Source organism: Semicossyphus pulcher, unplaced genomic scaffold (genome assembly GCF_022749685.1).
Source record: "Semicossyphus pulcher isolate SPU_LCO1_2020_fin unplaced genomic scaffold, fSemPul1.0.p SCAF_11, whole genome shotgun sequence".
NCBI lineage: Eukaryota > Metazoa > Chordata > Actinopteri > Labriformes > Labridae > Semicossyphus > Semicossyphus pulcher.
In genome coordinates this window covers 3,448,816-3,475,690 of record NW_027211615.1, presented here as the reverse complement: position 1 = coordinate 3,475,690, position 26,875 = coordinate 3,448,816, and the positions used below count along the sequence as shown (strand labels likewise).

Here is a 26,875-nt window from a genome sequence, read left to right as displayed (position 1 = left end):
GGGCGAGATAAGAGACATTGAAACAGCAAGTTTTTTAGCCTTACCATTCATTTTTTCCAGGCACTTCATTGACTTATAGTAGTTGGCAAAATAATTTCCGACAAGAGAGTTGATACACATCGCTATGACTCGAACCTGGTTGACAAGTCTTCGTTGTAGCAGCATGCCAATTACAGGTATAGCCAGACCCGAAAGCATCCCCTACTGTATGGTCTATCTGACTCCAAATGGGAGCATAATATACTAAATGAACATCCTGCTGTGTTGAAGAAGATTTGTAACTAGTGACTGAGACCATAAACTCAAGTGAGAAGGAGGTTAATTTTCCCATTAACTCCATTCTGTAACCAGTGGAGTCGCCCCCTGCTGGCCATTTGAAAGACTGCAGGTTTAACGCACTTCTGCAGTGGCTTCACCTTTAAAACCAAGAGGCTACGTCTACTTCTAGTATACATGGTATGCCTAAAATTCACATTAACTAAAGCGTCTCACCAACAAAGTAATGCCAAAACAAACAGTTTTAATAACCTTTATTTAAACATGAATTTGAATGTGGACAGCAGCACTGCAAATGACCTTATGTGGGAATGTGAATGCAGGACTTTTACTTGGAATGGGGTAATAGATTTTACCTCAATGAAAGAACAATAAAAAGCTGATAATACATGTGACAGAAAGGCAGCCACGGGGACATGAGTCCTCCAGGAAGAGCTTTGAATCACCGCAGCTGTATATTAAAGAGGGAGGACTGTTTAACCAGCTGTGTGAGGACAGAGAGCTCCGACACTGGCTTTGGCCTGACTTGTTCATACCTTAGTACCTCCCGTTGACACACCTGTTCCTGCTTCCTCACCTATCAACCTCTAATCAACTAAGATGCTAACTTTCCTGGAACTACATTTAAAGTGGTCCCAGTGTTTTCTTTGGGTTCATTTCATGGTGACTCAGAGTTTCTGAATGTCTCTATTGTTCGGTTCCCTTGAGCGTCTTATCTGTTGTGTTTGTGATTTTGTTTGAGTCACAAAACACAGCTCTCCAAATAATCTGGCCAGACAGACTCCAAATAAAGAACAAACACAGCGGCTGCACAGATAAGTATCTTTTTTATTGAAGCATCAAGCTCGTAGCACAGATATATTTAGCACATCTTGACCATCCAAAGAACAGCAAAAGAAAGAATTAGAACAGCAAAGTTTCTCCTTCAGTACATCCTGATACATCCTGCAACTGCACCCTCTCTCTCACCCAGGGGAGGTTTTCACTTTCCCTTCCTTTCAGGTGATTCGGAGAGAAAGAGAAAGTGAAAAAATAAAACACACACACACACACACACACCACATGATTTAGTCAGCTTTGAAAGGTAATCATCCCTAACCTCAGAACACACAACAAAATTTAACATTTGGACAAAAAGGGGAAGAAAAACAAGAGAATATTGGTCCGCAGCAAAAATACAAAATCTTTTTTTGTATAAAATTACCATTCAACTGCAAAAATGCATTTTGAGTTCACTGTATAAAAAATAAAACAATATAGCAATGATGCACACCAACAAGGCTAAAATGAACCTGATCAAAGAACAGTTAGCGTTAAACTGCTACAGACACATTAAACCCCCTAAATGTGTGACTTCAAAATAAAAGCACCTATAACAATCATGGCGACGGGTCGGGAGCAGTTCATGTAAGAGCAGAGATTGGTCCTCAGGAAAAGAATGAAACCACTCCAAAGCGCCATGACAGACAAACTAGAGGGAAACTATTCCAGCGTCAACTTCACTGCTTGTTCTCATATGAACTGTTCCGACGAGCTCGCCAAGTGCCTCAGGTGATAAAAGCACTGTTATAGGTGCTGATGCAATCATCGCAGATATTTGAAAGAGCAGACTGTACTGCACTGCAGAGGCTGAAAGCAGGCTCTGACTCCCGCCGGGTCCACATTCACACTGCACTCTCTGGCAGGAGAAGGGTCGCGAGCGTAAACCTGGCGGCAGGCGGAGAGGACGAACCTCGGACGATTGTTCCACTAAGTAATAAATAAGAAACTCAACCTGCTTTCAGCACTCGTCCACAACTTGAAATAATGATGAAAAAATTAAAAATAAGAATCCCCACCTACCCAAAAACACATCAGGATGCAGCAGTTGCAACTACAGCTGGTTAAACGAGAGGAAGGTGGAAGCACATTGACAAAAGGAGGAAGAGACGGCGCTACACTACACTGTCAAGCAACACGGCACTAGTAGTCACATGCACCATAGTGTCACAGGATTTTCCCCCTCGATGAACAAAGGGAACCAAAGAAAAAGAAAAAAAACTGCTAGGGGAGTCACATTTTAGACCGATTCACTGCAAAAACCGTCTGGGCACAATAAATTTAATAAAACGGCAGTTTTATGCAGCGGTTACATGTGGAATGATCCGGGATCACCCTGGCATGCTCAGACCGGCGGGCCTCTATTGTGCGCGTACAGATTTCTGTATGGGGCGGAAAGAGACAGAGAGACGGTGATATTATGTGGGAAGAAGAAAAATGCTTTGCTGGGCAACTAAGCAAAAAGTGTCTGATTCATTATTTCCCATTCAGAGCGGAGCGGGGGCGCAGCCAGGAGGGCCGGCTCTCGTCATGTCACGGTCTGACTCTGGCAGGGGGGGCCGGATAATGGCTGGTCAATCATTGTGAGCTCTGTGTGAGTGTGTGAGAGGAGCGGGGGTGTGTGTGCTCTCCTGGAGTCGTACATTCAGCTCAAACCTGGTCCAGGTTTTTCTCTAAAGACGTGTACATTCGAAAGGTGGAGGACGGGGGCTTCACACAGCCAGTGCTACATTCAATTTAACCGCTTCATGTGAATGTGGAGGAGAAAATGGAGGGCTGAATATTACAGGGGGCTTCTATAGGATAGAAGCTTCCTATAGACGCAGCATGCGGTCGGGGTGACACAAAGTGCACACGGTGGATATCTTCAATGATTCAGAGATGCATTATCCAGGCGTACATTTTTAAAGCCTTCTCGTCTTCAGGGAAACACGTGGACCAGGGGGAGTCGCCTTAAATGTTACACTATTAATGCCATCAGCATGTTGACAATGTAGTTCCAAACATCCCTGAGAAATAACAGGTTTATTTTTTATGTATTTAGTGTTTTATTTTATCATTTATTATTATTCATTTAGTTCTCAAATATAAAGTCTGTTTGTTGTGGAGCTAAAGTCCACACGTCTGTCTGCATGCATCCGTTCATGGTCAGTTACTATAGTCAACACAATAACAGCAACAACCAGCAGCTCAAATGAAACACAAGTAATGATTGTCGAGGTGGAGGAGTCAGCTTCAGGAGCCCAGCAAAGCAGGAAGTCTTCATTTTAGTTTACTTTGACCAATAGGCTGCGAACCTTTTATCCAATAGTGCGACATTAAACAGCAAGTATGGCATTCGTTTTCAAAGGTCAAATATGTCCCGACAACGCAACAACGATTAGAATGGCCAAAAGCTTACCGCGACTTATACATTCAATCAGACAGGAGACAAAAAGGTCGGCCGTCGTTTCGTACCGTGAGGTTTTTAAAGTGCACTCAGAAATTCATTAAGATCAATTTTTCAAATCGGAGAGCAAATTAGGTGGAGACCGATGGCGAGATTGAAATGATAGCTGAGCTTATAAAAAGGCGGACTGATCTGAGCATGTCAGGGCCCTGGCCTAGTGCGGGCGGAAGCCTTGTCTGTGGGGGATGAGGGGGGACACCTGCAGGAAGGGACCGTCGTACTGGGCACAGTTGGACAGCCTCAAACAGAGCGTGTTTAATTCCTCTACATGCACTTCAAGATCACAGCAAGAGTGAGCTAGAATATCGAAACAGAGAAAAGAGCTTTCATGCAAGAGATCTAAGTCACAGGAACAACAATGCAAACAACTCAAACTGGAAGTTAAACTAGGGCTCGCGACCGCGTCAGCACCGGGAGACTCTAAACGACGACAGCAGCAGCAAGAGGGGGGGAGGAGGAGGACGAGGGGGGAGGAGGACGACAAGCTCTCTAGTGGGGGGTAGAGCCAGCCGCAGAGGGGGAGCCCAGAGCGGCTGCCTTTCTTTTTACGCCTCTTCTTCATCCTCAACCCTCAGCTCTGCTGGTTCTGCTGGCGGGTCTGGGCGTAGCTTGTGAAGACAAAATTGTAATCATTGAATTGAGCCAATTGGCGGTCGAGACGCTTGTAGCCCTCGAGTTTCTGGGCCGAAGAAAAGACACTGCGACATTTGGAGCTCTGCGGGACAGAACAGAAGGGGAGATGAGAGAATTTGTTCAGTGACAACTTCAATTAAAAATCGCATCAAATGTACTAAAGCTCGTATTTTAAAAAACAAACCTGATTGACAAAAAGCGTAGTCACAAATTTTCCTGGCTTGAACACCTCCACCACCTTCCTGATCAGATCATCGTACGATGTCTGGGAGAGGTTGGTTTCGAAGCTGACGTAGGAGAACTCCGGCTCCGGGGTGATGTGGATGGTCCAGTAGGTTCCCTGAAAGTTAAAGAAGATGATTCATTATAGAAATGTTTTAAAACCTGGGAAAACTTTTACATACTTTGGGCTCCAAATGACCAATAGGTACAGGAAGTTTAGGAACCGCTTCCGCAGATTCAATCAGGCAGCAGCCACAAAACACTTCGTTACATTGAAATCGTTGTGTGTAAATACGTCAGAGTGCTTGAACTAAAAGGGATGTTTTGGTCACTGACAGTGTCTTAAAACAAAATGGTCTGTCTCTGTAGGACCCTTTCCCTTTATGTTGTAAGTGTAAGATGTCGTTTTTGAAACCAGGAACAGCTGTTACCTTGCTTTCTTCAACGCAACCAGACCCCATCGACAAAAACAGCATTTTTACCTCAAAGAACACCAGAGTTGCTGTTCTCTCGCTGCCTTCATCGCTTAGTTTGTTTGTGTTTTTGTGTGACTTTGGATGTTAGGAACTGATAAAGTGGATCCAAAACAATATTTGTGTAACACAAATGACAAATAATCAACCGAGTCAACCGTAGACTCCCGTCCTCTGCCAGTAAATGTAGGGCTTTTGTCAAAGGAGTCTGGTGACTTAAAAAGAGCAATTCAACTGCTGTTTCTGGATTTTTTAAAAGAGTCGGTCCTTTAAATTGCGGAAAAACAAAGACTTAACACTCACGTCAGTCTTCATTCCATTCATTGAGTATCCACAAGGGTTGAACATTGTGGCATCGATCACAGAACCTGGTATCAGGTCACGAATTCCACTCATCTGCAATATGTTAAGAAGAAAACCATCAACTTCACATCCTACCACAACTGAGACAAATATGCACATGCAGAAGGTGAGGATTTACTCACACGAGTGACATCACTTGCAGAAACACCATCTTTCATATAGAACTGGTCCATAATGGCTGGATCGAGGTCGCTCATCAGAACTTCCAGCGTCTGATCTGCATGCTTGTTCTCCCAGTACTCTGGTAAGTCCAGGGTAAACAGGTACCTGTGGGTGACAGGCAGTCAGAGGTGAGTCCAGTGTGGTTGTGTTACCCAATCAGGAGAAAGCACAACTGAATTTAACTGCTCTGTTCAGCTGCAAACATTTGCCTCCTTTGATTTATAGGGCTTTTTCACTACATTGTCTCAGGGATAAGGCCAGTGGAGATCATAATATACTAATATCTACTGATATTAGCAGGACAGGAAGTTTGCACCACAGTAAGAAGTAGAGTTTTGCTTACCAGCAGTCAGAGTTCAAACGTCCCATACAGTAGGCTGCGCCATCTGAAAGAAGCAAACAGCACGGTTGTTTGAGTTAATGTCTGCATGGAACAGTGTGAAGTGGTAGAACACATGCTTCATATCTTCAGCCTTTCTAATCACAGAACAAAGACATGCTGGAGCAAACCTAAAGAGACGCTGTACCACTTCTCATGACAAGAAGGGGAGCACTGAGACGACATGATTACTCACTTGGGAAAATCTGGCTGAGAAAGTCCACTTCCTCCTGGAAGTTTCGATGAGGGAACTCTTGATGGGTTGGTTTCATAAAGTTCTTGCGGGAGTAGAAGAAATTCTGCAGAACAGAAGCATTAAAAAAAGTGAGTGTAGAACAGAGCACGATGATGTAGTCATTGTCTCAAAGATCATGGTATGTTATTTAACATCTACGCAGGTGCAGACGTACCTCGATGGCATCAAAACCACAGTACTCCCTGGCGAGTTCCAGCAGAGGCACCAGTGCTTGCAGTAAGAGGGTGGTTCCGCACGTCTTCAAAATGAAACGTCTCTTGGAGACAAACATGCTACTCTCACTGTGGAGGGAGACAAGAACACGTTTAAATCCCTGCAGGTGAACCTAGACAGCAGGAGTTACATAAGACAGGGACACGCTTTTAGCTCAACGGGAAACGTTTTGGAGTCCCATCCCAATTAAACACCCTCAACATTTAATGGGTAGTTCCTGGACTTCTAAACATAACATGCGCTCAACGGCTGGTAGGAACACATCGTTTTGGAACTGCTCCAGTACATTGCACCAGCCCGCAGAGTAATTGCTGCAACGTTATCCTTGAGGCCAATTCCGAGGAAACACTGACATGTTGCCAGACACTTCGAATAACTCTCTTAACTTACCAGAACTGGATCCCAACAGAGGCAGGCCTGTACGTTAAGGCAAGATCGCCTGTTTTTTAAGCAGAAAATAACCGTTTGATCACTCTCCGCAAAGACACCAGACTCCACTGACAGAAAGAGTGACTTTACCAACGCTGAAGTGTTCTGCTGCCTCGATCAGTTAGGTTTTTAGTGTAAAACTGGAACTACCCATTCTAAAAACAGCCAGTCAGTCACACAACAACAAACAAGCTAACCAGTCGAGGCAGGGGTAGACCTGCACCCCCTGTGTCTTCGAGGTAAAACTATTGTTTGGATAAATGGAGTGTGGTGTCTTTGAAGAGAGCAATGTTACAGCCGTGCCTGGTTTCCACAACATTGCAGAAAGGATCCCTTGAAGTTTTGGTTAGACACTTGAATTAACAATCTCAGCCTGCCATCAGCTAAAACGAGCACTTTTAGTGGACATACTTTAACAAGAAACATTTGCCCCCAAGGACTCGTAGAGCCATTGCAGCTCTTCTCGTGGCAGCCGACTAAAGCAATCAGATGGGGGGATTCTAACAGTTTTTATACCCCATATTCATTTAGACCACAAAACATGTTCAATAAAACAGGCCTGCGGTTGTAAAACACGTGAATAACCCTTCCAGCACTCCCAGAACATCTTGTGAATCAGACATAATAATGATAATAATAAGGATGTTACATAACAGTTGGAACTATGGATGTCAACAAGAGTTCCACAGAAATTTGTGGTTAATTTGTTTCGACTTGGAACACAGCAGCGTTAACCATGTGGAAGAGTAATTAAAGGGGAGGAATGCTGTCACAACTTACTCAGAGTTGTGATATAACTCGGCTGTTCGTGGGAAATGCCAACCAGCTCATACCAGAGCGCTTCCAAGACACGATAAATCGATAATCATAGACTTTTAACCTTTTGTTCCTCGAGATGGGAAACAACAAAAACCCTGTAACATGCCGCGTTTAACGGTCGTAGCAAAAATAACAGTTTAAACTAAAGTATCGTTTGACACTTGTGATACACGTGCAGCAGAATGCGGGAACAGAGTTGAAGCAAGGTTACATTCGTCTGCGATGTGTAATTATGCTCTGAGGCAGACACGTGAGGACTCCAAACACCATGCAGCGTGCCAGTGTTCTTTTTGATTCCCAACGTGTTATGAGCAGCACATCCTTGGCTAACTCGTTATGTGTACACACACACACACACGCATGCACGCACAGGGGTGTGGCCACAGACGGATATTGTTGATTATTGAAACGTGACTGCTTTCGCATGACACAAGTTATGGTAGTCGGGGAGTTTAAATTTATACGGATGTTTCTTTCGCCGTTTTAAATGTTGCTTTTCACAACTATATTATAGTAACATAAGAAGGGTATGTTAAGTGTAAGCGTTTTAAAGTACACATTGTAACTCATGTCCTTTGTGGGGGACAGGTTTTCAGCACTGATTGAGACTGAAAATGATTGACATACGTCATACTGAGATGTGAGGAGATCAGAGTTAAAATAATATATCGATACGGCAAGATACCGTCGTCCTGACTGGTGCAATTCAATTGTCGTTAGGCTGGCGCCAAAAATCTAGATTTGAGTTTACAAATATTTGGCGCTCCAAACAGATTTCCCTGCTATCAGACTCATCGTGTCTCTACTTCATGACTCCTCACACGGGAGCTTATGACATGAAATGAGCTGGCCGAAGAAGAAGTTGACAGCAGGATAAAAGAAGAAGACGACTGCGGGATAATGTCGGACAGCGGTGACAAGTTAAGAGCTGCGCCAGCCACTTTCTTATCTGAAGTCCTCATTTGTTCTATAGTTCTGTAAATCTAATTTACAGTCTGAAAACAGATCGTTTCAATCAGATATCGTGCTGCATCATTATACAACTGTCTTGCAGTATATCGTGATATCGTGATCATGGGCTATGTATCGCGTAACGTATCTTGAGTTACCCTGCGAATCCAAGCCCTAATCGACGAGCTCACATGTCTGATTGGAAGTGACATGTTTAAGGAAGTTTAACTTTTTCAGACTCAAACTGATTCATCTATAACTATATTTTATAATGGGTCTAATATTCATCAAATGAGAAAGAATGAAATAGAAATCCAGAGTATCATTACTTGTGATATTTATTTTGTGGACCTAAAAAGATCGACACTGAAGGCGGCTGTGAGCATGTTATGTTGTGTGTCCACGGCTGTCTGTCCCATCACCGGGGACCGCTCTGTCAATGGCAAGCAGCTTACGGGTCACTGCTGTCTAATCCCGCCTGCCGTCTAAATCAGTAGAAAAAACAGAGGACACATACAGAGAGGAAAGACGCAGCACTCACCTGAGTATATAAGCTTCCTGCTTGTCTGACTTTGTCACACTTATGATCAAACAATGCACATTCTCCAAAAGTTTGTCCCACTCAAACCTGAGGAGGAGAGAGGAAAAGAAAGGAAACAATTAGCATTCTCATCTATGTGGAGTTAATCCAACTGCATAGTTCAAAGCAAACATTCACACCCTGAGTATTAAGTGGATTTGTTATGATGTGACTCGTCTACAGCCATGCCCTGCAGGGAAATGTCATAACAGGGACAGAGGGATTCAGTAATCATCAAAAAAACAAGCAATAATCTTACATGGATGTGGAGTATATCTTTGTGCCTACTGAATTAAAGCAATGTATGATTTATGTGGAGCTGAAATTGTACCGTCTCAGAGGAGGGGGCAGGATTACAACAAGAAGAGGAAATTGTTCAGACTGAGGAATAAAAAATGCGCCATGTGCAGGAAAGCTGCTCTAATATCAGCCCCTGTTAATCGTCGCTGAGCAAACTGATATCACAAGCAAAGGCAGCGCTCTCCTCAACAACAGGAAGGCTGCTTCTGCCTCCTCCCCCTCCTCCCTCCCACCACAACCACCATTCAAAGACAGCTGCAGTGCAAAAAGCAGCTGCGTCACGTTCTCACTACAACCTCGCAAGAGCAGCCCGGACCTATTCAGAGCGTCCAGTAGGAAGCCCAGCACAGCCTGGGTGGGTAGAGAAAGAGCGCGAGGAGGGCGACCACCGCTCAAAGGGGAATTTACCAGCAGCCCAATGTTGCATAGTTCACCCCCCTGAGAGAAGGAACGGGGCCGCATGAATCGACAGCCTTTTCTGGGGGTACCTCTGAAACAGAAAGGTGCCTCCATGAGTAACCAGACTGTCAGCGCCCCTTGTGTGTCTGGCAGTGAGAGCTCTGGTAACAGAGCAGGGGTGAGCATCAAGTCATTTACTTGCCGACTAGTTCCATTACAGAGCTTTACATCCACCTGCATTTAAAATGTGAGGGGAAACTCACATTTCAAGAAACTGCGGAAACAAAGCCGAGTATAATCTAACAGTAAGGGTGTACACTTGACTTTTCACACCTACTATAGGTATAAAATAACAACACTAATCTAAGTGCTTCAGCTATGACCCAGACACTCATGAGTAAAGTAAAGTTCAAGCCTGTGGACCCTTTTTGCACGCCACATGAAAAGTAAAAGCAACACAGATGCCATCCTAAAAGATGTGAGCATCCAGTGAAATGCAAGTGAAACTTACTGGTCATCGATAACTTAGAAGACTCAAAGTCCCCCTTTGACCTTTAGATATTAGCTTAAAACTCCCCCCCCCCCCCCCCCCACATAGCTCCAAACAATACATAAATACTCCCCTAATTACAGAGTGACATGCAACCAGAGCCCAACTAACTCCGTCATGAATATTAAGCAGCTACCAGTAAGTGTGTAGGTGCTTTTTGTCAACAATGTTCCTCTGAGGCTAAAGTTAACCATCAGCCAGCCTCTGTGAACACCTTGTACACATGATCAAGGGGCAAAAACATGCGTCAGTGCTACATGATGTCCTCTACGTGAAGAAGCCACCATTCATTTTTTCTTACATCATATTTGGTGTTTTCTAATCTATGAGTTTATTCCTCTTTGAGAAACATTTCTCTCTTCAAGTATTTATGCAAATTAACTTAGTATTATGCATCCGTGCAATGACTTAATAACCTGCTGTAACTCCATAAATTCCTAGTGTGGGATCAACAAAATACATCCATCCTTCTGATCCTGTTTGTGAACTATGCAGCCTCTTATTTTTCCATCTTACAGGTAAGCACAATACTGTGCCAGACTGTTAGGAATCACAGACCCTTCAAGAATTTGACCTCGCGTGGTCAAAAGGTGCTTGCATTGCACACATTTGCCAGATGACCCCGGTTTTAAGTCTGTTAATTCTGCATAAATTACACTTATCCTGGCCCTTATCATGCATTTCTTATCACCTGAATTAACACAAAATCAGCTGCCACTTTATACAAACAAGAATAAGCCCCACAGGTAAGACTTGTACTTGTTTAACCACTTTTCTTTTTTTAAAGACATGACGTCAGAGCTGTTGCAACATGCCGGCTACCCGGCTTCATACCAGAGGGACAACGTTACTGCAGCGCTCATTGAGCTCCCATTTCAGTGTGAAATGTGCACCAGGGGCTATTTCTGGCTGCTCAGTGGTGGTCTCCAGGAAAGGACCAGGTCAGACACCCGAACACTACCAACCAGATAGTTTCCCTGAAAACTCATGAAGAGACAGGGATACATGGTTCAGCAGAGAGGCACAGATTTCTGGAGTTTTGGCAACTTCTGATGCCAGATTTTTAAAAAGAAAATTAAGAGCGAAAGAGCGAGGCAGTGACATAAACTATTACAGCTTCAGAGCCTTCGGGATAGTAGAAGTGTGGATGTGATAACACTTTCTGGCCTTCAAGACAAGTTGGCAAACTGCTGTCGAGCCCATGAGGAAGGACAGTGGCAGTAATGTGAGCGAGCTCCTCATTTGTGAATCAGATGCCCTTGTGGACTTATTTGGACATTGGCTGACGTCCAAGCGAGCCTGATCCACTGACAGCGTCCCTCTGAGCCGTTAATCTGCCCTCTGGCTGTAAAGTAATGCCAGTCCTCATTCACCCGACCAGCCACACACTTTTCTTAAACCGTCTGTGATCTGGTTAATGACCTGAAAGTCACTCATAGTGCGGGGCAGATTTAGCCTTGAACCTCGCCACAGGCCAGTCACTTACAGCACGGCGAGAACTGGTTGTGTCAGGCAGTTTAAAGAAAGGATAAAACCTGATGGACTGAACAGAAAATGTTGGTGAGTGTTTTTTAAAACTAGGGAAGGGATGTGCTGCGGGGGTGATGGTTTCTAAGCAGCTGTTGTCATTGTAAATCATTCTGTGGACACACCTCCACTATACTCTACTCACACAGTGAGTCTGACAGTCACATGGATCCCTTGGTTCCTTATTTTCAAAGGCAAGTACCCCTGTACAAAATATTTTGCATATAATAAAAAAGCCTGTCTATAATACAGCACTGCTCCATCAGAGTCTCAGTTACAAGGCATTTGTCTGAGGAGGGTTTGAAACAAGCTTTTAAAGATCTTCCCAACAGAGTAGTTCTGGCGCTTGATGGCTGTTTTCACTTTATTATTACTTTCTCTTGTATTGCTGCAATATTACAACCATGAATCCATCTCCTTGATTTTCTTCTTGTTGTGTATTTAACTTCCTGTAGTATAATTTCAAGGACTCATGCATGACTAATACTAACTAGATCAGTGACGTTCTCTAAACCGAAGTTACTCTCATAACCACATTTATAACCACTGACCTAAACCGTTTTAACCTCTCCATTTATGACCGACTTTGCCTGAAGCACAGAGGAGCTGGTGCCAAGTGGAACACAGCATCAAATGGATTTTTTTTAATTGAACAGAGGCAAAGGTCAACAGCCTTTTTGACCGTTAACATCCACTTTTCTGAAGGTCCCATCACCCAAACACTCTTTTTTTGATTGCATCCAAGAGCCTCTAAGCAGGGAGACCTTTTAACCAATCAGAGGGAATGGGAGGGGTGCTGCCTGCACGGCTGGAAACGTGACCGGAACAAGGACCACGTACAATTTTAGTAGTACCCACAGCACATTCTTGGACCTGCCATGTCGTGTGTTAACATAAAACACCACCCTATCAGGCATGGGATCTTATTCCAAAACACTCCATGATGACTCCCCGCCATTATGGTCATGTACATTTTTATTGGGAGCATTCCAGTCTTCCCTGCCACATACACCACGAGGACTCCTTCTGCTAACTGGAAAAAGAAATCCGATCTTGTTGACCAGAAATCTGAGATATCTGTGACTTGTGTGAGTGTCCGCGTTGGTGGCTGCTCTCGCTGCCACTGAGGCAACACGCGGTGATGAGCGGCCACCACATGCTTGACACCTTCAGTGAGGGCCCTCGTTGTTAAATGACGCAGAAAGAAATAACGTTTTCACTTTACAGCAACACAAACACGCAGCTCTGTCGTATCAAACGCCGTTTTACTACTGTAAACAAGTAGGTTCATGTATTTTTTATCACTTTGACGTGAAGTAATCAAGCACCAATGCGGAGGCGATACACGCATGCGCAGAGATAGGATGAAAAAAGACATCAAGCCCGCCTAATGTTGGCATGAAGTGAGCTGACACATGACCCTAATGAAAACAGAGACTTATTCTAATAATACAACGCGCATCTTTAATCAAATCAGTGAACTAAAACGTCAAAAGGGATGAATTTCCTCTGAAAAGAATGAATGACTCAGCTTGAGAGTGCCCCTCTTGAAGGGGGAGGTGGCCATTTTTCGAGTGACGGTGTTAGCTAGCTCACTGGTGTCAGGATCTGGCTCCCTTCCGCATGCTTACTAAGTAAGAACTGGTGATTAAAGAGAGGACATTTCCTCCTGAAAAAAACAAGATTATGACCACACTTAACTGGTCACGTGCCACACATTTACGGAGGAAATTAAGCCAAGCATGCGGCCGAGGTTTGAGCCATAGCTGCCACATACGGCTGCTGGGGACTGACACGACACCTGACACATTCAAATGACACAAACCTTGGGATGGTACGGAGGTCCCCGGTTCCTTTGGTCTCATCCTGCCGGGAGAACCACACCTCCAACAGCTTCTCGGTCCCCTCGAAGAAATGTGCACCGTTATCTTCCATCATGAGACAACAGACACCCAACAAAAAGTATTCAACGTCGGTTGTAACGTTTACAGCTTAATAAATCCTTCCTCGATCAGTTATAATTTATTGAGGTACAGTCCTTTAAGCAATCCAGGTGTTGATTTTCTTTAGTTGCCGTCTTCCCTTTTGCAGAGAATACCGTTAGCGAGTGCTAGCTAATATCGCCGGCCATACTGTGTAGAGCACTGAATAGAGATGGCGCGGCGGCTTTATAGTCGACAGCACGTACGTCACTGTCTCCTTTAGCCAATCTGGTCGTAGGGCTGTGGTTTGTGAAATGCGATTGGTTAAGGTGTCTGTCATTCATTGTAAAAACTAGGGGTTGCTCACGTGACTTTTTATTTTTTCACAGCCCTTGCATAGCGTGCCATGGCTCAGTTAAAAAATATTAACACACGGTTAAATTATATGACAGCAGATAATTTATTTTCCTTTTTTTTAATGTGGGGCTATTGTACTTATATATGTCATTAATAGTACATCTTAGAGCTTTCTGAGTAAATGTATAAGTTTATTGGGCTTTCCTGACATATGTTTTGCTTCTGTTCACATATATGTCATGTATGTTTCATTCCTACAGTACACTTGCACTACTTAATGCATTCATTTTGTGTTTGTTCTCCATACTGACTTAAACAAATACACAATTTTAACTCGGAATTATACCGGGATTAAAATAAAGAATGAACATTTCTTTAAATGAAGCAATCGACTCGTTTGAACCTATGTTTGCAGTTGAAAAAAATAAACAAAAAAGATATTGCATTTTTTCGGTATTAAAAAGTTACATTGTAAATGCACGAGCCTATAAGAATGTCCATTAAGCAACCAAATAAATTAATTTCTACTAAAATAATAACTACTACCGCTACAAATAATGATAACAATTATAATAATAATCATAAGCATTTGTGTTGGATCCGACTTGGGATATTTCCATTTCGACTAACAATAATACTATCAATACATAATAATAATAATAATAATAATAACAATAATAATAATAATAAAAAAAATAATAATAATAAAGCAAAGTAAAAGTATCATAGTATTGCAGTTGTTGTTGTTATTATTATTATTATTATTATTATTATTTTATAGTTTTATTTTTAGAAAAACCTTATTATTTTTAGTATTTATAGTATTATCTTTATAATAATTGGTGTATATATTATAGAATTAACGCCTTTAACAGTCCAGGCAACATTAAAATATGTCTATAAAGAAAATAAATATATATTTTGAATGAACATCCATGCTTGTATACCATGAAATCCAAACCACTGATGGCTGCATTTTTGAAGAGCGTTCATGAGTACGCGAAGTGCAACAAACCGCAGAGAGAAACGCGGGTTGTAGTTCCCTACATCTATGCTTGCGAGCTGGCGAACCGCGGCGCCTGCACAAAAGAACTACGTTACCCAGCGACCCCTGCGCGCCAATTAGAAACGTCAACGAGCCAGTGAACATTAAGCGGAGCAGACCAAAATCCCAAACAAGGAAATGGTGGGGGAATAAAACGACCAGATTATTTAATTAATGCATGTTATAATTAATATTTTATTTTATTGTAAATTAAGACGTATTTATGGGTTAAAATGGATTACGACTTCAAAACAAAGCTGGCGGCGGAGAGAGAGAGAGTAGAAGATCTGTTCGAATATGAAGGTTGCAAAGTGGGTCGAGGCACCTACGGGCACGTTTATAAAGCTAAGCGCAAAGACGGGTAAGATAACCGTGAACGTTATTGTTTGTACTGACATAAAACTGACTGCAGGATGCATTTTGTGAACGCACACCTCCGTTGTGTGTTGAACGGGGCGTTAGATTTGAACCTCCCCAAAGCGATAACCCGTGTCTCTGTGTTTTTGTTTTCATGTAACGCACTCACTCACTCACCAACGGTCCCCCCCTCCCTTTCCTCCTCCCCCTCCGTCTCACCCCCACCCCCCAAAACAACACAGTAAAGCAGCGGTGCTAATATTTAATTTCTGATGAGTCTCGTCTTTACAGCCTCACCAGCTCGCTCTAAATGTATTCAAATGGAGGACACATTGTATCGTCATTCAACGCGATGGTGACATTTCAGCGCCTTTTCGTGTACAAGCTGCCCCCCCCCCCCCCATTATAACACTGTGTACTGCCAAACTTTTTAATAGTCACAGTTGAATGTAATGTGTTTGCTTTTTACACTGCAGCATGTGACAGTGTAACGCATGTATTTATAACAGCAACGGTTCTGTTCTACTGTGCCAGCAGTGTCAATAGCCTAATTGTTGCAAAATTGGCAAATTCATAGAATTAATTGACGTTATTTGAAATAGATTAAATAGTGAAATTCGTAAGGTTGTCAAAAATTAGGTGGCAAGACTGAATGTGGTCATTACACTTTTACTCTTGCAGGAGTTGCTCATCATTGACACATCTTACAACAGTCATTCCTACATGTGACGTAAGCTCAGGTTCTTAAAACTGGTGTCCTTATCATTCTTATAAACTGTTTTCAAACCGTGTTATTAACCATCAAACACACTCTGACACATCATGACAGTGCGCCCCATCATGGGTCTGGGTGTTGCAGTGTTTGGGGTTGGCTGCCCCTGTATTTATCAATGGGGTCCCAGTAAAATGAAATTTAAAGTTGATATGTTTTTAGTTTTTTAAGTTAGACACCACATATGTTTAAAAATCATATGATCACCATCTCTATGATACTCATCAAGGCTCTTTGTGTATTCTATTTGTGTATAGTATAAATGAGAACTGTGGAGCTATTATTTTGGAATTATCTAATAACAATTCAATATGACAATAACTTTTATGGGAATAGATTAATCTCCATTAAAATGTTATGACACGAATATTGTCATTAGCCTATATTTATATGAATCAAGAGACCCAAGAGCTGTTAGCTTTTATGCTAGCTACCAAACTTCTTAATCTACCTACTGAGAATGTTTGATTTTAATGTCTGCTAACGTATACATTTTCATTATACAAAATACTGACATGAAAACAAAAAAAATGTCCTTGGCTCTATGTTGCTTTTGTTTCATACGAAATGGCCAAATAGAAGACATCATGACATCACGCCAAATATTTGATATCAACATAATGAAACGGCGCCCTCTAGTTTGGCTGCAAAACGCGCTACGACAACCAACCTATGCAACAACCAGCCCTGGTCTCAGCTAATCACTCTGAACTCGGAAAATAAATCAAGCACAAATCTGCCCTCACCAGGAGGCCTGTGCATGAAAAGTTGCTTTATTTTCTTCTTTTCACAATTCAAATTTCTTGATTTAAATTGACATCTTACTTTTAAAGACTGCTGGTTAAAACTAAGTAAGAACTCTCAAGTGGTGACGATGCATCTAACCTACATTCTAGATCAGTAATAGTCCCTATAATGACTTTATTACTAGGGTTGTGTATCTGCCAGATGTGATCAACCCATATGGACAGTGTTTTTAGTCCCTGTTGTTGTAAAATTAGCTTATAGAACAATATAATTAAGATTTGTGTTACAGGAACAATGTGTCAGCCATGTTACTGATGACCAGTAACATGTAATTAAAGTGGTCATGTGTAGTGACAGCTGATTTTCACTTCACATATAATTAAAGTAACGTAAAAAGGATAGCCTTAAATCAAATGTGTGATTGGTCAAATGTTATGTTTTACAGTAACCAACATGACGCTGTCTCAGTTCCTCCATTCATCATTGACTCACTGAGTTGTAAAGCTGAGTCAAGGCTGCAGACGGTGTCTTATCGTTTGCACCTCGACAACACGGGATGACAGAGATGTCATGTGAGGTCAAAGGTCAACACAGGCGGGTCATGAGCGGGCATGCTGCAGTAGTAATACTTTGTTGAACACTGTGACCTGAAATCATCCTAAAGATGGATTTTATAGATTTTGTACAATTGATCCAGGTTATGTAGCTTACCTGCGGGTCCTGTGTTGTTAAATCTATTGGCTCTTGTGCAATGCATCATCACAGCATCATCCTGTCTGTGCATTCAGTTACTAAGAAGAAAGTGAAGGTGCTCATAGATGCTTGGACGCTGATATGATATTGTGATGTCTTTTTAAAGAAGGCAAAGTCACAGGTGCAAGTAATGACATTATGAGTGCTCAGTTCTGACTAACATCAGTCAAGTGAAGCCCTCATTAAAGTTATTAATTACACCTGTGGTTTTCCTGCCATGACAAGTCAAAATGCAGGCTGTAAAAAGTGACTATGAATAAACCAAGCAGTAAAGTGTTACTGATACATACGGTTCATTAAATAAGGCATAGTGAAGACAGACACAGTCACCTGTAAGCATGTGCAGATGCATTCATGTTAAGCTCTCCAGAGTAAAATACCTGTGAAGTTTGAAAACACAGACAGGATTTACTGAGAATTTAAACCTTCACTTTGACTGTTGTGATGATAATTCCTTCTTTAATTCTCAAAGCATTGGCCTTCACGGCTAAATTGCTTCACCTTAAAACTGTGATGCAATACTGCAGCTTCTATTAATGTAATATTGTAGTTGTTTCTGTCCTTTAAAAACAAACTATATATCTGTAAGTAGAATGTGGAGAGCGTTGCTGCAGCTGAGTGTGTTCTCTGAGGCTGAATGTTTGAAAGTGTTCACATATTACTAGTGAACCTAAATTATATAAAGGACAGGCTTATTTTAGGGAGAACTATTTGTTTTTTTAAAACTGTGGCTCTGTTGTAACGTATTTTAGAGTGTAAATGACAAACAAGTTTTGTTATTGATCCATTAGAACGCTTCTGCCGGCAGCTGTGAAACAGGCTGTAATAATGGCTGCAACATACCATGTGGGCTAATGCGCCAAACCAAACTACGTCCACTAAAAGTTCTCGTTTTTTTCCACTGACAGGCTCAGATTGTAATTCTAAGTGTCTGACAGTGTAACAGAAAGGACTCCTGCAAAAAAATCCTGTTTTGTGGTAAGATCTTTTTTAATCAGAGACAAAACTCAGCAACCAGACTCCATTTACAAAAACATTAATTTTACCTTGCAGAAATCAGCTGCTTTGATCTGTTAGTTTTTCAGTGTTAATATGTGTAACACAAATGTTGTGCAGGATCTGAACTGTCCTGAACCATTTTAAACTCCTAAAACTGTTGGCTTTGGAGAGACAGCTATCATGAGAGTAGGCCTAGATTGTGTCGCAGCTGTCCCAGCCTGCCATGGCTGAAGCAATCGACTCGTTTAAACCTACGTCTCGTTTGTGAACCGGAACATGCAAAGGAATTCCCCTTATAAATCATAGTGTCATGTTTGATTGAGTGAATTCTTGATCAAATGAAATATGAGTAGCATATAATGCAGCTTTCACACTGCAGAATGACTGGCTTGAATTATCACTGTAACTTGCTGTTTTTATTGGTCACTTTCAGTTCACTTGTTTATATTTTAGTCCATGTGTTATGTTATTTCTACAATGGCTGTCCTATTATAATACCACACCAAACGTTATCTGTGACTGTTCAGGTCTAAAATGAACTTATCAGACATTTGCTGTGCTGATTGTCTCATTGTTTTTTAAGCGTAGGTATGTGTTGCTGGCATTTCAGAGGGCCTGTCCCCGGTGCGTCGCAGACCACAGTGTCCCAAATGACATGATGACAGACATGATGGGACTGTGTGCAAGCAGCAGTGATGTAATAGCAGAGGTCGGCGCTGGCATTTCTGGCACACGCTAACCAAAGAGAAAGCTGTTCAATGGGCCTGACCGACCAAGCTGAGAGCTGCCCGTCGGGTGTTGTTTGTGTTAGGCCATCAGCTACAGGTTTGGTGGTGAGTCCATCACTGATGGATCTATCAGCAGCTGTTCCTGCTGTTCCAGAGGCAGGATTGTGTGTTAAATCCAACCAAAATCCATGCATCCTCTTGAAAGCCAATTTCAATACACAAGGATTAAATGGAGGAACTGTCCATTAAAAACAAGTGATATATGATATTATGTCAGATTAAAGCAAATGGTTTGCATCTTTCTTTTCAGCTTTTTCACTCCAGCAGAGTCAGAGAAAAACATTTTGAAGATGTGCGTTTCACTAAACTCATGTGAGAAAATGAAGCTCACAGAAGATTAAATGTTATGAGCTGTTTTGATCATCTGTGCAGCTCAATTATCTCACAGATGAGTGCCCGAGAGCCCCGGTTAATCCATGACCATCTCCAATGCAAATTAGGCTCAAGTGGGTTTGATCTCCGCACCAGGAGGACCTGTTTGATGTGTGCGGGCTGCTCACTCAATGAAGTTATTGGATGCAGTCCACAGATTGTGTTCATATCCTAATCATGCCTCTTAGGACTGTTTTAAACAGAATATGATTTCTTTTTAAGCACTGGTTTTCTCACTGCTCTCTCCTAGGGTTGTGTTTCACACGCCAGAACACTGCTTATCTTAGTAATCGATATTTGGCTGCTGGATGTGTTCTGCCCTGCAGGCTCACATTTCACTTATTAACTGGTTTTTATGCACAAATGTAATACACAAGGGCAAACGACTTCCCTGCAAAATGCCAGACAGTGAAAAGAAAGCTGGAGACAGGGTCGAGCATCTGTCTGCATGCAGGCTGAAAATTATGCAGTGCAGAGAGAGCGGAAACAACAGAGCACTCCTGCAGGGGATGGACGGCTCCTGGGTGCCAAAGGACGTTTCTAATGGCAGGGAGTCCTCCTTGGCAGGCAAACTCTCTGTAACATGGCGTGCCCTGTACTGTCCTCCTCTTCCTGCCAAAACACCTCAGAGCCCAAAAGGCCAGAGCAGGAGTCAGAGTTCTCTTGATGCTGAAAAGGCAGCTTGTAAGGAAAATCTGTGCCATCTGGTAACATTGGTCCCATTTCCTCTCTTTTTCTGTCCACAGGAAGGATGAGAAGGAGTATGCACTGAAACAAATAGAAGGCACTGGAATATCCATGTCTGCCTGCAGGGAAATCGCGGTAAGTTGCATCTTTTTTAATCAGTGTTGTATGCTGTTTGTAAAATCTTTCACTCTGCTTTCTTTCTGAGATTGAGATTGGATTCAACATGTGTTTAGCGTAGCTTAGCATAAAGTCAGGAAACAGCCTGCATAGTGCTGTCCAAGGCCTGACGCTCGCTAAATAACACGTAGTATCTTGTCTTTTAAATCCATACACAAGCAGGAATATAAAATAAGCAGTTGCTGCAACTTTTTCTCCACCTTGCACCTCAAATTTGACCAATCATGCTATTCGCCTACACATGTGAAGTCATTTCCCCTGAGGTGTATAAACAACTGAGGGCATCTTTAACTGTATTACTTAGTTGTTACTGATGTTTGTGTCATTGCTGAGTTGAAATAGTCATTGTGCAGTGAGATGGTAACCCCCATGTCTCTAATCAACTGTTTAATGCTGCTGCAGCAGGCCGAATAACAAGTAGAGCAGCGTAAATGTATTGAATTCTGTGTGGATTCTCCTTTGCTCACGTGGATAGTATAGAATGTGCATGTGTAGTGCCAAGTGAGAGTTTCATGGTTATTTACTTTAGTGTCATTCAATTTTTTGGCATCTCGACACAAAAATTGACCAGAAGTGATGTCACAAGAAAATCAAACTCATTTCCAACCCAAAAGATTAACAATGTCATTTAATCTGTTTTCATTCTCTGGGTTTCCAGCGAGCACTGGAGTTTGGGTCCATAGTATTTGTGGTGGGGGGTGGTGCAGCCTGGGGGCAAGTCAGCGTGCCACTCAGCGGGTTCTCTGCAGATGCAGAAAGAATGTGGCCCCTCTGACAGGCTGCTGGGCTGTTATGTAAGGGTGCTCAGGTTCCCAGTATAACTCTGTCACCTGGAGGAAGGCTATGGGCCATATGGTGCAAACACTGTGAGTGACACTGTGCAAACATTCTCAGTAACACTGAGCAAACTTTCTGTACTTTACCTTAAAGGAGTATCTTCATGACCTGAAGCTGCACGTTAACATTTACCTTTAGTTGAACAATCAATGACTGACAAGAAGCTGGGTATTCACAAAGTGAAATAAGTCATCCTTCAGCCTTATTGTGTGCAGATGTAGAAGCTGCTCTGTGAGGTGTTGAAGAGGTTTTCTTTGCTTGAATTTAAGTTTTTTAAACAAAAAAATAATGACAGTTACATTTTTTCTGGCTTATCTTTGCACCTTTATTTATGAAGCCGCTACTGCAGGGCTGGCTGTAAACTTCACCAACAGAGTCTCAAAGTTACCCTGTTCATTGTTCTAGTTTTTTACCAGGAGCTGAAGTATCTGCGGAGCTCTCTGCCTGTTCAAAACAAAAATAAGGGCTGATTAAGACTGGTCAAATCATAGAATAAAGCAGTTTAAGATTAAAAATCAGTGACTCTTAAGCGGGGTACACAATGTAAGATAATCGGGCCCATTTTGGGCCTGAACTACCTTCAGACAATCGTAAGCAAAGTTGTGATTATATAACTGAATTGATGATGTCTTCAGATGTTCCTGTGGTGTGAGGGATGTTAAGAGTGATTTTACGTCTTGGTCGCACCGATTTAAAATCAGACATATTAAACATGTTCAATATTTACAATCAGATATCCTGCTGTGTGGGGGGAACCCCGAGGACAGCCAAGCATGCTCTCTGTGGATCGTCACGTGGAACCAAACGATAGCCAATCATGAAGCAAGCTGACTGAAGCAGGAAGCTCAACAACAGCCATGGCGACAAAAGCAAACGTGCAGCATAAAGTAACATGTACAGCCCGTGTTCACACCATCTCCACCACTTCATCCACAATTTGTTCTTTTTTCTTCCTGAATTTTCAGTAAAAAGTCCAAAAACTATCATTACCAATTCTTCCTGCCCGTCGTCCGCCATGTTTGTTTAAGTCTCGTTTGACCCCGAGAGATTTCGTGAGATTTCAAGCTGCGAGAGTCCGACTCTGGTTGTTGGTGAATGAATCTGTTAGTGTGTGGCGTGCTGTTTGGGTCATATCAATGCTCTCCACACACTACAGGAAAAAAACTGTTTAATCGATGATTACATATCGTCATGTGTGGGCTCGCTCACATTTTCAACATCTGTTAAGATTTGAAAAATCTTTTAGTGTGGGCCAGGCTTCTATGTTCCACTGCAAAAAGTCTGAGTCGACCTTCTATCTCTTGAAGCCCGATCTCAGTGGCTGTGTTAAAAACACATTCCAAAGATGCCACAAAAAACACAGGTCTGCCTCCGAAATGACGAGCAGCAATGTAAAGTATGCACAAAGTCCATGCAAAGCAGCCAGTAAAGTCCCACACATTCCTGTATCACCAACACTGCAGTCAGAAAGGATAAAGGGGACAAAGGTCATCCCTCCTACCAGCTACTAGCCACTGCAGACTGCCAATTTGAGGCGAGGCAACCATATAAGACGAGCCCTGTGAGAAAAACAACCAATTTGGCGCTTGTTTCAACTCGTGGGAATGGGAAAACAAGTGTCACAAACCCCATGAAATGACTCACTTAGTTAGTTAAGAGGTCACATTATGAGCTTGATAAGATGAGCTGTAATGCAGCTACAGAAGCAATCAGACAGGTTTTTCAGTCTGTTGCTGCTCACCCTGTCACACAGAAACATCCTGTACATCATGCAAACATCACAGCGCTCCTCTTACTCTCATGTGCACGAGCTGTTCACATTGAAATGAACAAATATTAGACACTTCAGGTGTGTTCATTTTATATTTTCATTACAAAAGCTGTTCAAGATAAAATCCTTCATACACATAACAATGTTATGCGACAGGTTGTTGTGTCAGGTACTGGTAGCACAGGGGAACAGGATCCAGAAGTCCACTTTGGGTAATAGGTCCAAGAATTTGAAGATTAAGCTGAAAACATTACACAGCAGTTTTTCATACTAGGAGGAAAGATTTCAACATCGTGGCAGAACATTAGTTAAGATTTGAGCCCTTTCAACGCTGACCCTCCCACAGCCCTCTGCTCTGCACCACAACTACATCAGAGTGTCCTTGCACCTTGTAGTGAATACTTGGTCTGTGTTTTTCACAGTGTTGTCTAAGAACACCTACATTTTGTAGAAAAATCAGTGAATACAAATGGAATCACTTTGTTCAATAGATTTTAGCTCAAGTAAACCTGCATGAGTTCCTAGCACATTGTTTGGACGGTGCTGACCGTCGAGGAAATGGAAGCCTGGAGAGACCAAAAAGGAGGAAGCTATCAGATCATCGCTTATTAGTTTAATTGCACTATTCACCTTTAATTAATCTCCTCCTTCAAAGTATAAATTGCTACAACAGCAGTATGGTAATGAGACAGGAGTTGTAAGCTTATGTTGTTGGAAGAGAATGACAAGGCGAGGCTAGCAAGCATTTTTAGTCGTTAGCTCAGCAGCTACAGCAGGTGAAGTCAAACAGCTAGCATAGCGAGTAGTCTCTGCTTTGGGTTGTTGTTGGTCAATTTTCAGGGAAATGTCAGCTTTTTCTAATTCAATCTAATTCATGGACCGCTTTAGCGTCTGAAACCCTTCCCTCTTTATTCTTGTCTAGTCGTAATCTTTCCTAGTCAGGAAGAACTGCATCCTTTAAAGCAGGGGTTCCCAACCCCCGGTCCACGGACCAGTACCAGGCCGTAAGTTGTTCAGCACCGGGCCGCAAAACCCAATGGAAATACGGGACCGATCACAACGCTATTAAGTCAGGGGCAGACCCTGAGAAACAGATCAGTCACTGCGCTGCATAATTATAAACTGCTCACTGCTGGATCACATTATAAATTCAGATAAACTGCTAGGATCACACTATGGATCATATGGATCATGCCGTCCCTCTCGTCGGCTCGTCCCGTATTAAAAAGAAACTTAGATGCAGTCTCCTCACTGAATAAATACAGATATATTCTGTCTGTATTTCCGTGCGTGTGACCGTGATTTATGCGCCTGCGTGTCGAAACTCCCCCCGGTCCGTCAAAAATATTATTGCTACTGTCTGGTCCGTGTATTCAGAAAGGTTGGGAACCCCTGCTTTAAAGGACGCGACCTACTGAGGATGGGTCATTCGTAGCCTGTGTAGACGCTGAGGCCGAGCTGAAATGAGAGAGTCTGGTCTACAGAGGATTTCCTGCGTCACCAACTTTTCCCGCCCTTAACTGTGCGTCACCAAACCTGGCTCCTGTCGCCTAGCAACAGGTAGCTAGCTGGCTAACTAGCGTCACATAACTTATTTTAAGATAAGTTAAGATAAATTGTTTCAAGCCCCCTGTCGTTATTTTTAACAATTGTTAAAAACTTTCACATTTAAAGTGTATTCGTCGGCCGTTTAATTGAATTTGAGCACAATGGATCTTCGGATGCATTGGACCACGAAGGATGCGTGGCCCGGGAAAAGGAGGACGCATTTGTCGGCTGCGTCTGAAGGAGCCTTTGAAATGGGACAGCCTTCAACGCCCCACTGTGAAGCAATCGGCCTGCAAATACGTCCAAAGGATGCAGCCCCTGAATCGGGACACAGCTTTTGTTCTACTCCAGGATTGAAGTTGTAGCTAACGGTGGGGCTAACGCCTCTCACTTTAACCTGCCAGCAGCAAACAAGACACAGGAACGCAGCGTGAGTCTGGAGAAGTCGTAGGCTATATTATTTATACGCAGCCTAAACTTTATATTTGTTGTGTTGTTCATACAGCTTCAGACAACATTAAGAAATGCAACATTATCTCATGTTTTTGTGTCTCCTGATACAATAACGGACACATTTGTTGTGTTTCCTCCTGCAACACTTTAAAACCCTGCAGTGAAACAGTTGTCTTTACTCACTGATGGCTGATTCTGTGAATGAAACCTGTCCAAACTAGAGCAGAACTAACTGGTTTTTATAGCAATTAAGGGCCATAGACATAATGATACAATCTCATGAATTCATGAACAGATGCATTCATCAGCTAGAAAGGAAAAATGCACTGTGAAGAGGCTTTGCTAATTCTGAATTGGCAAACTGAAACATGCCAGACTTATTTTAGCATGCTAAAATCTTTTTAAATACTTTTATATGTTTGTTTTATAAGAGCATATAACCCACCAGGGCTATGACACGATGAGTGAAAAGAGAAGAAAAAGGCACAGTGCTCAGCAAACACAGAGACTTTCAGACAGACAGAAGAAGATTTCTTAAAGTCTTAATGATTAGCCCAAGAGTAAAAGTCATTTTCTCCATACAGCATATAGATGTTATGATGTTTAGAAGGAGTTGAATGGTGGGGGATTCCTCTGGAGCTGCGTTTTATAATAGTTTTTACTTGCAGACATGAAAATCTTTAAAAGTTGTGTCTTTCACTGAGACCTTTAGGAATTTGTCCAAGGTACAAAAAGGTGAAAGAAAAATCTAGTTTCAAGTTATACAATTATGGCCAAAATGATCAATGTGATCAATATTAAGATTCTAATCACGATTAAAAATAACTTTTTTTCAAAAATACTCTCACAGTTAAATAAACAGAGCAACACTTTCAATTTCATGTTGTGCTTCTTTCCTGCTAATGTATCAAACTAAGACTTCACTAGCTCCTTTACCTGAATTTGGTGTACCTTTGCATTGGTGCATCATGGGTAATTTCAGTGTGTCTTTGGGAGCTGTGTTCAAAATGCCACACTATCCTAGCAGTACGTACTGATGTGGCCTAAATGTAGTCTGTAGTATGCAAACATAAACAAAAAAAATACCCGGATCTCGTTCTGATTCGGAGAAAACCTCCAGTATGCATCGGACCAGTCTACCTCACCTACTGTATCCCACAATGCAACGCTGGAACGACACAGCGGCAGGTGAAATGATGGACAGCAGCAGCATTCCAGCAGAAGGGGGCGCTATAGTTAAAGAAGCGGCGGTTATTGTTTACTTCCGCCTGGCGTAGCATACTGCAAAATGAATTTGAAAAGCTCCTCCATCCTACAGACTACTGCTGAACGCAGTATGAAGTATATAGCATGTAGCATGTAGCATGTAGTATGTAGTATGTAGTATATAGTATGTAGTATGTGGTATATATCACGTAGTATATAGGATGTAGTATATAGTATGTAGTATGTGGTATATATTACGTAGTATATAGTATGTAGTATATAGT

The 26,875-nt window shown here is 42.2% G+C and overlaps 2 protein-coding genes across 3 annotated transcripts in view; one reads left to right on the top strand and one right to left on the bottom strand.

Annotated features, from left to right (window-relative positions):
* Nucleotides 1–1,084: 1,084 nt before the first annotated feature.
* On the bottom strand, nucleotides 1,085–13,923 carry amd1 (adenosylmethionine decarboxylase 1). Its single transcript, XM_069657286.1, has 9 exons — nucleotides 13,626–13,923; nucleotides 8,986–9,072; nucleotides 6,187–6,313; nucleotides 5,973–6,075; nucleotides 5,741–5,783; nucleotides 5,358–5,502; nucleotides 5,176–5,268; nucleotides 4,362–4,517; nucleotides 1,085–4,259 (listed from the first exon to the last, which is right to left on the bottom strand). Exons 1-9 carry the CDS (start codon nucleotides 13,736–13,738, stop codon nucleotides 4,116–4,118), a joined length of 1,011 nt encoding a protein of 336 aa, XP_069513387.1. The 5' UTR covers nucleotides 13,739–13,923; the 3' UTR covers nucleotides 1,085–4,115.
* Nucleotides 13,924–15,272: 1,349 nt separating this feature from the next.
* Nucleotides 15,273–26,875, top strand: part of cdk19 (cyclin dependent kinase 19) — a 60,848-nt gene continuing 49,245 nt past the window's right edge. For both annotated transcript variants that reach the window (XM_069656676.1, XM_069656668.1), the window contains exons 1-2: nucleotides 15,273–15,485; nucleotides 20,659–20,734. In XM_069656676.1, coding sequence (XP_069512777.1) covers nucleotides 15,358–15,485; nucleotides 20,659–20,734 — 204 coding nt within the window. In that variant the 5' untranslated portion in view covers nucleotides 15,273–15,357. The remainder of the gene's footprint in view (nucleotides 15,486–20,658; nucleotides 20,735–26,875) is intronic.